This window comes from Telopea speciosissima, chromosome 11 (assembly GCF_018873765.1).
Source record: "Telopea speciosissima isolate NSW1024214 ecotype Mountain lineage chromosome 11, Tspe_v1, whole genome shotgun sequence".
NCBI classification, from domain to species: Eukaryota; Viridiplantae; Streptophyta; class Magnoliopsida; order Proteales; family Proteaceae; genus Telopea; species Telopea speciosissima.
In genome coordinates, this window is record NC_057926.1 from 48,652,202 (window position 1) to 48,666,241 (window position 14,040).

General features: G+C 38.4%; 1 protein-coding gene and 1 pseudogene across 1 annotated transcript; both read left to right on the plus strand.

Moving 5' to 3' along the window:
• Window positions 1-643: 643 nt before the first annotated feature.
• Window positions 644-5,457, plus strand: LOC122646685 (pentatricopeptide repeat-containing protein At2g15820, chloroplastic-like). Its single transcript, XM_043840276.1, has 2 exons — window positions 644-1,314; window positions 3,193-5,457. The coding sequence occupies exons 1-2, from the start codon at window positions 688-690 to the stop codon at window positions 5,047-5,049; spliced, it is 2,484 nt and encodes an 827-aa protein (XP_043696211.1). The 5' UTR covers window positions 644-687; the 3' UTR covers window positions 5,050-5,457.
• Window positions 5,458-12,367: 6,910 nt separating this feature from the next.
• LOC122645274 lies at window positions 12,368-13,920 on the plus strand (annotated as a pseudogene).
• The last annotated feature ends 120 nt before the right edge of the window (window positions 13,921-14,040 follow it).

Genomic DNA, 14,040 nt, shown 5'->3' on the forward strand with positions numbered 1-14,040 from the left:
CTCGTCCGATTATTGTACAAAAAACCCCTAAATTCCATGAAATTATTGATTCCAAAACCAATTTAGATCGATAAAATCACCGCTACGTAACTCTCTGGATCCCGATTCCAAGTTTTGAATGCATATTACTTGGTTCAATATTTCAATACGATGGAGTGCTGGAGTTGAGTTGAGTTGGTTCAATATGGGCACGTAGTCCTGCACCGAAATAAGGATAGTTCGGTTGTCTTGTTTTTGTTTTGTTTTTTTTTTTGTGGGTAGCAGAAAAGTTCGGTTCGGTAGTCCATTGGCCATAATAGAGGTTTTGATTTGTTGTAAAAACCCAACATATTTGTTTGTAACGTCCGAGACGAAATTTTGTAGAAGCCTCAACAGGCGTTGAAATTTGAAATCCTAGCCGAACTGTACGGGTTAAGTTTTCAAAACATAACCGAACTTTTCGACCGAATTTTATACTACTAATATATTCTTTAATCCGAATTTTATAAGTCGTACCCGTACTTTTAATTCGCTTTCTATGCTTATGGCCGAACCTTTATCCGATTTTTATAACGGATACCCGTACTTTTTATTTCGAATTGTAGACGACTATCCGTACTGTTCATACGAATTTTAGAGACCTGGATGCATTTTATCTGAAACAGGAAAGTGGAAAAGAGCTTCTGCAAACCGAAGACGAAACGAGATATGCTTCTACAGAGTGCAGCTCAAGACCTATCTTCCTCTGCTTTCACCATTGCCACTGCTTCCACCTTCTTCTCTTTTAACGCTAAACAAAACCTCATTCTCACTGCTCCCATGCGCACTGCCTTCTCCTCTTCCATTAGGGCTTTTCGCTTTGTCGCCTTCTCTCCTTCTCTCCGAAACCTTTTCTCCGATTCCTCGCCCCAAACTATTTTACCCTTCAATCGAAACCGTAACCGTCGATTATCTCTCTTTCAGCCGTCTTCGGCGGCTTCTGCTTCGACTGCATCGCTTCAGCAGTTGTTGAGTGAAGATGAGAGGGTTAGAGTTGAGGAGAGTTGGGATTTGGTTACTGAGAGTGAAAAAGAGGTTTTTGATTTTGATGCTGCGTCGGCCGCCAACGATTTCAAGCATTTGGAGTCCCCTTCGTTTGAAGTGAAGGAACTGGAAGAGCTTCCGGAGCAGTGGAGGAGATCGAGGTTGGCGTGGCTGTGTAAGGAATTGCCGTCGCATAAGCCAGCGACCCTTATTCGGATACTTAATGCGCAGCGGAAGTGGATGACTCAGGAAGATGCTACTTATGTTACTGTTCATTGTATGAGGATTCGTGAGAATGAGGCCAGCTTCAGGGTAAGTGGGTGTGTGTTTTACTTGAAAAAATGTTGCTTTGGTGAGCTTGATTTTTGCGCCCCCCCCCCCCCTCTCTCTCTCTCTCTCTCTCTCAAGTTCAAAGAAACGGATGAAGCACCAGACTGAAATGGCTAGTGGAGTGAACTAGGAAGGGTAACAATCTTTTGAATACTGAACATTAAAATTTGGGCAATCATTGGAACTGGAAATTTGTTGTCTAATAATCTATCCTTAACCTTAATTTAATAATACATCTTTCCAGTTGCTTAACTAGGATAAGAATTGGAAGAAGTAATTAGTGTTTGGTGTTGCGGTTATGTAAATGATGCCAGTTTTTTACTTGTACCCATGTTCTAGGATATAGGATTTATCAGAGTTTGGCATCTTCTCACTCATTTTGATGTTCTAGGAGATGGGATTTGTCAGAGAGAGAGAGAGAGGAGTTTAAGAAAACAAAGTCTTATAGGGGCATGCATTGGTTGTCATGTTGTCTAGGGGACCCAAAGCATTGGAAGGGGCTTGATTGCAGGGCCACACCAACAAGGCGAGCAAGGTGTCCAAGACGGCAAGGTGCCTGGACGCCTTGACAACTGTTAAGATGCGTGTCACGATAAGGGAGATATTACTATCTTGATGTGTCGTTGGGTGTCTTAGACAGTTTTAGTTTGCTTTGGTTGTTCCTATTTTATGTAAGTTTTCCTATTATAACAATATGTAGAGTCGTAGTGCAACTCAATTTTCCTTCTATAAATAAAGGACTGTAGCCCACAATAGACACATACTCTTAGTCTGTCGTGGTTTGGGAATTCTTCCTCTCTTCTCTCTTTCTTCTTCTTTGGTTCTAATTTCTCAAGTTCTTAAATTGTCACAACAACTATATGTTGATTGTTAATAACCGACTCATTAACTGGGTGAGCACCCTGTTGAGGATCATGTAGGAAGTCTACTACCCAGAAACAACACTACCTACATGACTCCAGGGTTACCTTGCAAATTCCCAATTCAATATTTTAAATTGCAAGACTTCTTCACAACTGCCAATTGTTTTCACATTGATGTATTTGTTGTAGGCAGACTACTTACATATGTCTTCCCTGTCTTCTCCGTCAGAATTTTCCCAGCAGCAATTTGAATTTCCTGGAATCCTTGTTACCAGAAGTTGATATAGCAGCTACATCTATCAAATAGCAATAAGCTAATAAAATACTCATGCCATTCACAAAGGAAACTATTAATGAAGTTGTCATTCATTTTCTTTGATCTCTTTATTTATAAGAAACCCCTCAAACAAAGTTCTTGACTCAACTTACGAAATATAACCACAGGCTCTAGATATCTTTCAACCTAATATATGTTACTAATAATGCAGAAGAGAACGGGACTTTCATTTTTGCAAGTCCTTATCCTACTCAAGTAAAGGATCTAAGGAGATTGCAGCTAGCATTTATTCGGAATTTGTTCCAACTCCAACTAGTAACTTCTAGAAAATTTCCAGAACTTGAACTTAAGATATACTAGAATGCTTACAAAATTTTAAAACCAGATAGTGTAGAAACTACAATATTCAATCATTGTTATATTATTCTTGCTACCCCACACATGGTCCCTTCTGGGCAATAGCTGAAATGTTATAACGGTGTTCTGTTCTTTAGTGGTTCTGAATGAACACAAATCCAAATGCAAGCATGCTGTGCATTATGACAAATAACTGTAAATGAAAGGATGCCCAAATTTTCAGAAGTTATAGCTACACTGCCTGCACAGTAGTTTTGCTAATCTAACTTGCTTACCTTTCCTTTTAATGGGATTGAGCTCTACCTTGTAGAATACAGTTTTATTGTTACCATTCCTCATAACAGATGGCTTGTTTAATTTTAGGTGTACAAATGGATGATCCAACAGCACTGGTTTCGGTTTGATTTTGCACTAGCTAGTAGACTAGCAGATTTTATGGGCAAGGAGCGAAAATTTTCGAAGTGTCGGGAGATATTTAATGACATAATCAATCAGGGTAAGGTGCCCAGTGAATCTACATTCCATATTCTGACTGTTGCATATCTCAGTGCACCTATTCAAGGTTGTCTGGAGGAAGCATGTGGCATTTACAACCGCATGATTCAGTTTGGAGGCTACCAACCCCGCCATAGTTTACACAATTCTCTTTTTAAAGCTCTCACTAGTAAACCTGGAGGTGCATCAAAATGTTATTTAAAGCAGGCGGAGTTCATTTTTCATAACTTGGTATCATCTGGACTTGAGATACACAAGGAGATTTATGTTGGTCTGATATGGCTCCACAGTTATCAGGATAATATTGATAGAGAAAGGATAATAGAACTGAGGAAAGAGATGCAAGAGGCAGGAATCAAAGAGGGAACAGATGTTCTTCTATCCCTATTGAGAGCTTGCTCCAAAGAAGGAGACACAGAGGAAGCAGAAAGAACTTGGCTAAAACTCCTGAAGTCTGAATGTAGTCTCCCTTCTCAAGCTTTTGTTTATCGCATGGAAGTCTATTCAAAAGTCGGAGAACCTATGAAATCGTTGGAGATATTCAGAGGGATGCAGGAGCATTTGGGGTCTACCAGTGTTGTGGCATATCATAAGATCATAGAGGTGATGTGTAAAGCCCACGAAATGGAAGCTACAGAAACCCTAATGGATGAGTTCCAAAATAGTGGTCTAAAGCCCCTTATGCCATCTTTTGTTGATCTAATGGGTATGTACTTCGATTTGAGCTTGCACAACAAAGTGGAGTCAACTTTCATCCAGTGCCTTGAGAACTGCCATCCCAATCGAACTATTTACAATATATACTTGGATTCATTGGTAAAAATTGGTAATATTGGTAAGGCCGAGGAGATCTTCAACCGAATGCTCAATGATGTGATGATTGGTGTCAACACTCGGGCATGCAATGTCATCTTAGGGTTGTATCTCTCTTCTGGAGAGCATGTGAAGGCAGAAAAGATATATGACTTGATGTGCCAAAAGAAATATGATATTGAATCTCAATTGATGGAAAAAATTGATTATATTCTGAGCTTAAAGAGAAAGGTGGTTAGGAAGCCCATAAGTCTAAAACTCAGCAAAGAACAAAGGGAGATCTTGGTTGGCTTGCTATTGGGTGGTTTGCAGATAGAATCGGATGAAGAAAGGAGGAATCATGCACTCTATTTTGATTTCAGTGAAAACTCTAATGTACATTGTGTTCTAAAAAGACATTTATTTGATCTGTACCATGAGTGGTTACATTTCTCTGGCAGGTCAAATGATGAGAGTGATGACGTACCAAATCGATTCTCTACAATTGCACATACTTATTTTGGCTTTTATGCAGACCAGTTCTGGCCCAAAGGCCGCCCTATGATTCCGAAGCTCATTCATCGTTGGCTGTCACCTCGTGTTCTAGCATACTGGTATATGTATGGGGGCCTCAGATCATCCTCAGGGGATATTTTACTGAAACTAAAGGGTGGTAGTGAGGAAGGTGTTAAAACAATTGTCAAGACATTAAAAGAAAAATCATTGGACTGCAGGGTCAAGAAGAAGGGTAAAGTGTTTTGGATTGGTTTCCTGGGAAGCAATTCTGTCTGGTTCTGGAAACTTACAGAACCTTACATTCTGGATGGCTTAAAAGATCTTCTAAAAGCAGATGGCCACTCCTTGGAAGGTGAAATGGCTGAAGACCAAAGCATCAGCTTCAATACCGAGTCTGATTCAGATGAGGGCTTCTAACTACAGCAGTAAGAATGATCTTCAGGACAGCCATTAGTACATGTAGATGCTAACACAAATGTACACATGTTTATATTATTTTAGTTACTAAAGCTTGAAACAGCAATTGCAAATCTGAGTCCCACATCTCTTTCTTGCCACGCTGACCAATTCATAGTGGCAGCTTTTGGGAGAGATCAAAAAGATGCTTCTCCAAGGCATAGAGGTTAAGTTTCTCCATGGTTAAATTAATGAATGATTTTTCAGTGATTTGCTAAATTAGTCCAATTCTAAAAGGGGTTGTAGTGTTAAATTCTTCATGCTCTTTAGATTGTTAAATCACAAGACCTGAGTTTTCCTTGTTTATTGGTGATTATTATTATCATTACCATTGTATATAATATGAAAATTAAACTGGATGTTACTGCACTTGAATTCAGGAACCTGAATCATTGGTAGGTGATGAGTGACTTCCTCATTTTCTCTTTATGGTTCTATATTCTTTCTTTTTTTTTTGACTCTTGACCTTGCATCCAATCTCAATTTTTTTCGTTTGGCATAGAAATTAGTTAAATAGGAGTAAACCCTCAATTCTTTCGAGAAATAATTGAAAAGATACATTCAACTACAACAGCTAATGTTTTTCTCTTTCGTCTCTTTGGTGATAGAAATTATTGCTAATCCAAAACAACTACAATTCAGTTTTATTTTTGTGGTGGGATTTTTTCTGACATTGATACCACAAATGTAAACTGGACATGAGGATACTCCATTTTAGGTATTTTTAACATGAAAATATGATTAAAGGTAGATGTTAAGCTTATAGTTATCAAGGTGTCGTGATGCAGATTAATTGAGATGGATCTACTGGTGGAAAAGAAAGAGAGAATGAGGACGAGAAGAACAAAATTTCAGAATTGTGGGTTGAATGCAAAAGGAGAGAGTAGGGAGGAGGCAACGATTTCAATTTCAAACAAATTAATCAATTCCATTAACATCCCCTGTAAATCTATTAAACTAACTCCTCTAGCTGCAAGCTAATTTGGAGTGTCCTAAAACAACTAATATATTAAATAAAGAAATAAACTACTTGATTCTAGGACACGCTCCATATGCATGCTGTAATGGGAGCAACCCACTACAAATATGACACTAAGAAAGGAAACCCAAATAGTGAAGGAAATTTCCTTATGCAAACTTTTTAGGCTGGACTTATGAAGTACCTAGTCCAGCCAACTACTTACTGATGTAGATAAATCACCTAAAAGGCTTATTTTATTGAAAATAAACTTTGGGTTGGGTTATGTAGGTGTTGGGCTTTTGATCCCATAGGTTTACTTCGTAATTGGCGAATTTAATGAATCTAAAATATGGGTAGAAAGTAGGAAAACGGGATTTGCTTCATTAGTTTAATTAGAGTCCTGTTATGAGCCGGTTTCTTTCATTATTTTAGTTTCCTAGTCAAAAGGTCAGAAGTGGATGTGGTAGAATTTGAGTTTCTCCTACTGCATTGCATATTATTCACATGACATAGACACATGACATAGACATGGAAAATGCTTCTATTTAGGGAAAAAGAAAATTTAGCACCTGCTTGTGGGTGGGTTTGGGTGTTGTTGTCAGCGAGTGTGTGTCCGTTTGTTTTAAGATATGAAATTAATCCTGCTATAAATACTTTTTGTACTAGTATGTACATGAACCGAATCAACTGAGACATGTATCCAGTAAATATGTGAAATAAAGTCTTTCCTACATCCCTGTTTTGAGCAACTTGGGACAAGTTCCTTGAGCGGGTCGGATATCCTACTGAAGCTCAAGAATCAGAAATTGGAAAACTTGAATGACTTAGATCATTTGGTTGAAGATATGTCTAAATACCTGAGTTTTGTCTCTACTTGCGATCTAAAAAACAGTAGCTTTTTTTGAACCACTCTGGCCAAGGCCCAAATAATGATATAGAAAATAGAAGCCATTAGATTCTGAAAAATAAGATGTGGACTTGGCAGAAACTTTCTAGGTAGATGGTATATGGAGCAAGTTTTGGAGCTATTTTTGTAGGTGAAGAAAACATGTGATTGGTTTTAAAATTTGGGAGTACTACCACTATGATTTTGAAAGTAGATCTGCATCAGATGGGAAGAACCATCCTATCCACCTTTGGGTGCACATTTACATATAAAAGGGAAAAGTCGGTGGGTGGGAATGGTTCAGGATGCACCATTTGATTGATCCCACCTATAAAATGTCTTAGTTACTTTGGTATTATTTTTGTATGAATCATCAGATAAATGTCTGGAGGAATATGATGAATACTGTTATCATCTTTAATTGGTTTATGGCCTCTGAAGTTTTGGAGCAATTTATTTGAGTGGTTAATCTGTCAATCGCTCCTACTGTTTGGATTCTGGCTTTGTTATGGCTTAGGCAAATTGTCCTGCCTTGACCTGGTGGAAGTGTAATATTGAAATCTCATTGGCATTTCTTGTCTCATTTTTTTAAGAATGATTTCCCCCTCCTTTCTCTTTTGCCTGGTTTTGGCCAGTTGGCTTGTTTTTTTCTGCTTACTTCTATTTATAGCCTTCTCAGAGAAGTGAGGTTAAGTCTGGACAATTTCAGTATTTAAATTGCATATTGAGGTGTATCAATATATTAGTTACCTTCCACATTGCAACAGGTCTGTCATCAATATTATATTATTATAATATATACTCCTTTCATGGAAAGTAAAATCCTTCTGTACAGAACCTGTTTGTACATTTATTGAGCTTGAGGTTGCTATTTTGCAGGCCACTGGGGGATCCATCCTTCTTATCATGGAACAGAAATCCAGCAGGGCATTATAATTAAGGCTGCTTTCCCTCTTCCAACTTCCATTTGTTGGGCAGCGCTATGCTTGCATGCCATAGTAGCCAGCCTTGAGTGAGGGTCTTTCATTGAACAGTCTGGTCAGGCTGAGACTGGGATCATTTGTCCAAGACTGAAACCGAGTGTACATAAAAAGAAATTCCATTCGTTGAATAGGTTGGAAACACTTGAGATTCAGTTGCTTTTAGTTTCTCTTAATGAATGCCAATTTGGAACCAGGCTGAGATGTTGAACATCATGTTCTATGTACTGCTAATTTATGTTTTTTTTTTTTTTTCTGAACATCTAAATCAAAGTAATGTTATATACTTTTAAGTTTCTTACTTTCCAAATATCTTCTGATCATTTGGTTTTTCATTAAATTATAGATATACAAATATGCTATACTCTTGGCTCTTGGGACATGTACCACATGATCTTTCTCCTCTTTTTCCAAAGCAAATCATCTGCAAACATAATTTCTTGGTAATCACTTCAGCATCAAAATATCTGCTGAGATCTGAAAAATGAAATAATTTTTGTCATCTATTAAGTTTGCACAACTCTTTTGGTGGTTGCATGGATGTTTTGAAACCTGTATGCATTCGAGCGTAGAGTCTTGGAATGCATGATGCATCTTGGGATGGCTCCCACACACCTGCTTGGTCCATGAGAGTGTGATCCAAAAGCTTTGATAAGTTTGATTTGCCATGGCAACTGCTTGGATATTTTGGATTGCCAAGGGTATTGTTACTCTTGTTCGATCGGATGATTTAGATGAATTAAATTGGGATATCACAATATTGGATTGGATTGTTGGGAAATTAAAGACAGTTTTTAAGTCTTTTGATTGTAGGTGGGTTTCAAGAGATCAAATTAAAGCAGCATATTCGATTTCCATGTATGCTTTTGGCAGGGTTATCAATTCTGCTGGACTCTGGATTTTCCTCCTTGACTGGTTGACGTAGTGGAGACTTTGTTGTTTGTTGGTCTTTTCATTATGATGTCATTTACACTTCCCCCCTCCCCTACCCCCCCCCCAAAAGAAGGAAAAACTGATTAAACAGCAGAATCCGAAGACAACTTGCTTTGGTTTGCTTTAATGATTTTATTATGGGCAAGAGTTCTCTGTGAAGGGGGAGCATGGCCCCTGTGTGCATGTGGCCGCATCAATAGGACAGTCATTACCGCCTTTCAAGGGGAGCAGGGCGATCATTTCACCCTCTTCTGTGTCTGGGTACAAGGCGCACACTCCCCCCATAGAGAACTTTCTCCTTTTTATTATATGGTCTAATGTACATTTTACATTTATTTTTTTTGGTAAGACATTTTAAAATTATTCAAGTACCTACAAGTAATTTTTTTTTGGTAGGAATGTATCTACTAGTATTAATATTGGGAAAAAGAACACAGCCTGGTTGTGTGGTTCCTACGCCCAAACACTGGAGCACGTGAATTTACTTTCCTGCCCCCTATGAAATTAAAAAACCTGTCCTTGTTGATGCCCCTATGCATGCTTGCTCTCATCGGACCACATGCTTGTGAAGATGTTGTATGACAAGGCAACAATCTCTTGCCCATTATTATTATAGGAACGAGAACGCTGTCAGGCTGCATAGCATACACTAAACACTTCCTTATGTCTACCTCTCTCTTCACATTGTCACACAAGGAGGCACTATTGTATGATATGTAGCCTGATAAGGAACTCAATCCCATTATTATTTGAAATACTCCCAAAGGACCCTTTATCCTCCTATTTCATGCGAACACTTCAGTGTTTGATTAAATGTAACAATGTTTCATTTTCGGAACAAAAAGGGCAATGCTCTTGAACACCAAAACATTTTTCACAAAGATTAGAACTCAAAGGAAGGGTCTGATGGAGTAACAACAAGAAGCGTCGAATTCGCTCACTGCAAGGGGCTCTCTAGGCAAGACTCAAAAAGTTAGGAGAGTGAAGAGTTGGGATGGTATTACGAAATGCTTTACAAGAGGTGGTGGTGGAGATTGAGAAAGGAGACACCATACCAGTACTATTGGGTGCCGTTTCATTGAGAAAGGAGACACCATACCAGTACTTTTGAGGCTCTCCAGGCAAGACTCAAAAAGCCGACCACCAATGTCTCATTGGTCCGTGTTTCAAGAGGCATTCATGTAGGTTTTGCTTGAAGAATAACTCCAGCAATATGTCTTTTGGCTCGTGTTTCAGAAGACAACCATTAACATCAAGTTGCAAGCTTTAATAGTTCGTGACTGATAGAATTGTGAAGGCTTCATTAAATTCGTTTTTGTGAAATTAAGCGATTTGGTTAGAGTAGTTGTAGTGTAAATACCAAGTTGTAAACCTCATCAGTTTCAGATTTGACAAGTTGTAATAAGTTGTAATAACTTCAACAAATACCGACTGCAAGTAAGTAATTTGATTTTCAATCTTCTTCCATTTCTTCTTCCATTGAGATTTTCTTTTCCTTAAAAATCCTTGGAGCAATTGAGGCACTAGAAAGATCTCATTTTCGATCTTGTTAGAAGTTGGATTTTATTCCAACACATTTCATTGAGTCCAACTTCAGGGTAAGTGGGTGTGTGTTTTACTTGAAAAAATGTTGCTTTTGGTGAGCTTGATTCCCCCCTCCCTCCTCTCAAGTTCAAAGAAACGGATGAAGCACCAGATTGAAATGGCTAGTGAAGAGAACTAGGAAGGGTAACAATCTTTTGAATATTGAAACATTAAAATTTTGGCAATCATTGGAACTGGAAATTTGTTGCCTGATAATCTATCCTTAACCTTAATTTAATAATACATCTTTCCAGTTGCTTAACTAGGATAAGAATTGAAAGGAGTAATTAGCATTTGGTGTTGCAGTTGTGTAAATGATGCCAGTTTTTTACTTGTACCCATGTTCTAGGAGATAGGATTTATCAGAGTTTGGCATCTTCTCACTCATTTCGATGTTCTAGGAGATGGGATTTATCAGAGAGAGAGAGGGGAGTTTAAGAAAACAAAGTCTTATAGGGGCACGCATTGGTTGTCATGTTGTCTAGGGGACCCAAAGCATTGGAAGGGGCTTGATTGCAGGGCCACACCAACAAGGCGAGCAAGGTGTCCAAGATGGCAAGGTGCCTGGACGCCTTGACAACTATTAAGATGCGTGTCACAATAAGGGATATATTCCTATCTTGATGGGTCGTTGGGTGTCTTAGACAGTTTTAGTTTGCTTTGGTTGTTCCTATTTTATGTAAGTTTTCCTATTATAACTATATGTAGAGTCGTAGTGCAACTTAATTTTCCTTCTATAAATAAAGGACTGTAGCCCACAATAGACACATACTCTCAGTCTGTCGTGGTTTGGGAATTCTTCTTCTCTTCTCTCTTTCTTCTTCTTTGGTTCTGATTTCTCAAGTTCTTAAATTGTCACAACAACTATATGTTGATTGTTAATAATCGACTCATTAGCTGGGTGAGCACCCTGTTTAGGATCATGTAGGAAGTTTACTACCCAGAAACAACACTACCTACATGATTCTAGGGTTACCTTGCAAATTCCCAATTCAATATTTTAAATTGCAGGACTTCTTCACAGCTGCCAATTGTTTTCACATTGATGTATTTGCTGTAGGCAGACTACTTACATATGTCTTCCCTGTCTTTTCCGTCAGAATTTTCCCAGTAGCAATTTGAATTTCCTGGAATCCCTATTACCAGAAGTTGATATAGCAGCTACATCTATCAAATAATAGCAATAAGCTGATAAAAGACTCATGCCATTCACAAAGGAAACTTTTAATGAAGTTGTCATTCATTTTCTTTGATCTCTTTATTTATAAGAAACCTCTCAAACAAAGTTCTTGACTCAACTTACGAAATATAACCACAGGCTCTAGATATCATTCAACCTAATATATGCTACTAATAATGCAGAAGAGAACGGGACTTTCATTTTTGCAAGTCCTTATCCTACTCAAGAGAAGGATCTTAGGAGATTGTAGGTAGCATTTATTCGGAATTTGTTCCAGCTCCAACTAGTAACTTCTAGAAAATTTCTAGAACTTGAACTTAAGATATACTAGAATGCTTACAAAATTTTAAAACCAGATAGTGTAGAAACTACAATATTCAATCATTGTTATATTATTCTTGCTACCCCACACATGGTCCCTTCTGGGCAATGGCTGAAATGTTATAACGGTGTCTTGTTCTTTACTGCTTCTGAATGAACACAAATCCATATACAAGCATGATAAGCATGATGTGCATTATCACAAATAACTGTAAATGAAAGGATGCTAAAATTTTCAGAAGTTACAGCTGCACTGCCTGCACAGTAGTTTTGCTAATCTAACTTGCTTACCTTTCCTTTTAATGGGATTGAGCTCTACCTTGTAGAATACAGTTTTATTGTTTCCATTCCTCATAACAGATGGCTTGTTTAATTTTAGGTGTACAAATGGATGATCCAACAACACTAGTTTCGGTTTGATTTTGCACTAGCTAGTAGGCTAGTAGATTTTATGAGCAAAGAGCAAAAATATTCGAAGTGTCGGGAGATATTTAATGACATAATCAATCAGGGTAAGGTGCCTAGTGAATCTACATTCCATATTCTGACTGTTGCATATCTCAGTGCACCTGTTCAAGGTTGTCTGGAGGAAGCATGTGGCATTTACAACCGCATGATTCAGTTTGGAGGCTACCAACCCCGCCTTAGTTTACACAATTCTCTTTTTAAAGCTCTCACTAGTAAACCTGGAGGTGCATCAAAATGTTATTTAAAGTAGGCAGAGTTCATTTTTCATAACTTGGTATCATCTGGATTTGCGATACACAAGGAGATTTATGCTGGTCTGATATGGCTCCACAGTTATCAGGATAATATAGATAGAGAAAGGATAACCGAACTGAGGAAAGAGATGCAAGAGGCAGGAATCAAAGAGGGAACAGATGATCTTCTGTCCCTATTGAGAGCTTGCTCCAAAGAAAGAGACACAGTGGAAGCAGAAAGAACTTGGCTTAAACTCCTGAAATTTGAATGTAGTCTCCCTTCTTAAGCTTTTGTTTATCGCATGGAAGTCTATTCAAAAGTCGGAGAACCTATGAAATCGTTGGAGATATTCAGAGGGATGCAGGAACATTTGGGGTCTACCAGTGTTGTGGCATATCATAAGATCATAGAGGTGATGTGTAAAGCCCATGAAATGGAAGCTGCAGAAACCCTAATGGATGAGTTCCAAAATAGTGGTCTAAAGCCCCTTTTGCCTTCTTTTATTGATCTAATGGGTATGTACTTCGATTTGAGCTTGCACGACAAAGTGGAGTCAACTTTCATCCAGTGCCTTGAGAACTGCCATCCCAATCGAACTATTTACAATATATACTTGGATTCATTGGTAAAAATTGGTAAAATTGGTAATATTGGCAAGGCCGAGGAGATCTTCAACCGAATGCTCAATGATGTGATGATTGGTGTCAACACTCGGGCATGCAATGTCATCTTAGGATTGTATCTCTCTTCTAGAGAGCATGTGAAGGCAGAAAAGATATATGAGTTGATGTGTCAAAAGAAATATGACATTGAATCTCAACTGATGGAAAAAATTGATTATATTCTGAGCTTAAAGAGAAAGGTGGTTAGGAAGCCCATAAGTCTAAAACTCAGCAAAGAACAAAGGGAGATCTTGGTTGGCTTGCTATTGGGTGGTTTGCAGATAGAATCGGATGAAGAAAGGAGGAATCATGCACTCTATTTTGATTTCAGTGAAAACTCTGATGTACATTGTGTTCTAAAAAGACATTTATTTGATCTGTACCATGAGTGGTTACATTTCTCTGGTAGGTCAAATGATGAGAGTGATGACGTACCAAATCGATTCTCTACAATTGCACATACTTATTTTGGCTTTTATGCAGACCAGTTCTGGCCCAAAGGCCGCCCTATGATTCCGAAGCTCATTCATCGTTGGCTATCACCTCATGTTCTAGCATACTGGTATATGTATGGGGGCCTCAGAGCCTCAAAAGTACTGGTATGGTGTCTCCTTTCTCAATGAAACGGCACCCAATAGTACTGGTATGGTGTCTCCTTTCTCAATCTCCACCACCACCTCTTGTCAAGCATTTCGTAATACCATCCCAACTCTTCACTCTCCTAACTTTTTGAGTCTTGCCTA

Bases quoted from the DNA above. Each gene is read 5' to 3' on its own strand.
- LOC122646685 (XM_043840276.1), top strand. From the start codon at position 688: ATGCTTCTACAGAGTGCAGCTCAAGACCTATCTTCCTCTGCTTTCACC. The intron at 1,315-3,192 runs GTAAGTGGGTGT...GTTTAATTTTAG, and splicing joins AGAATGAGGCCAGCTTCAGG to GTGTACAAATGGATGATCCA.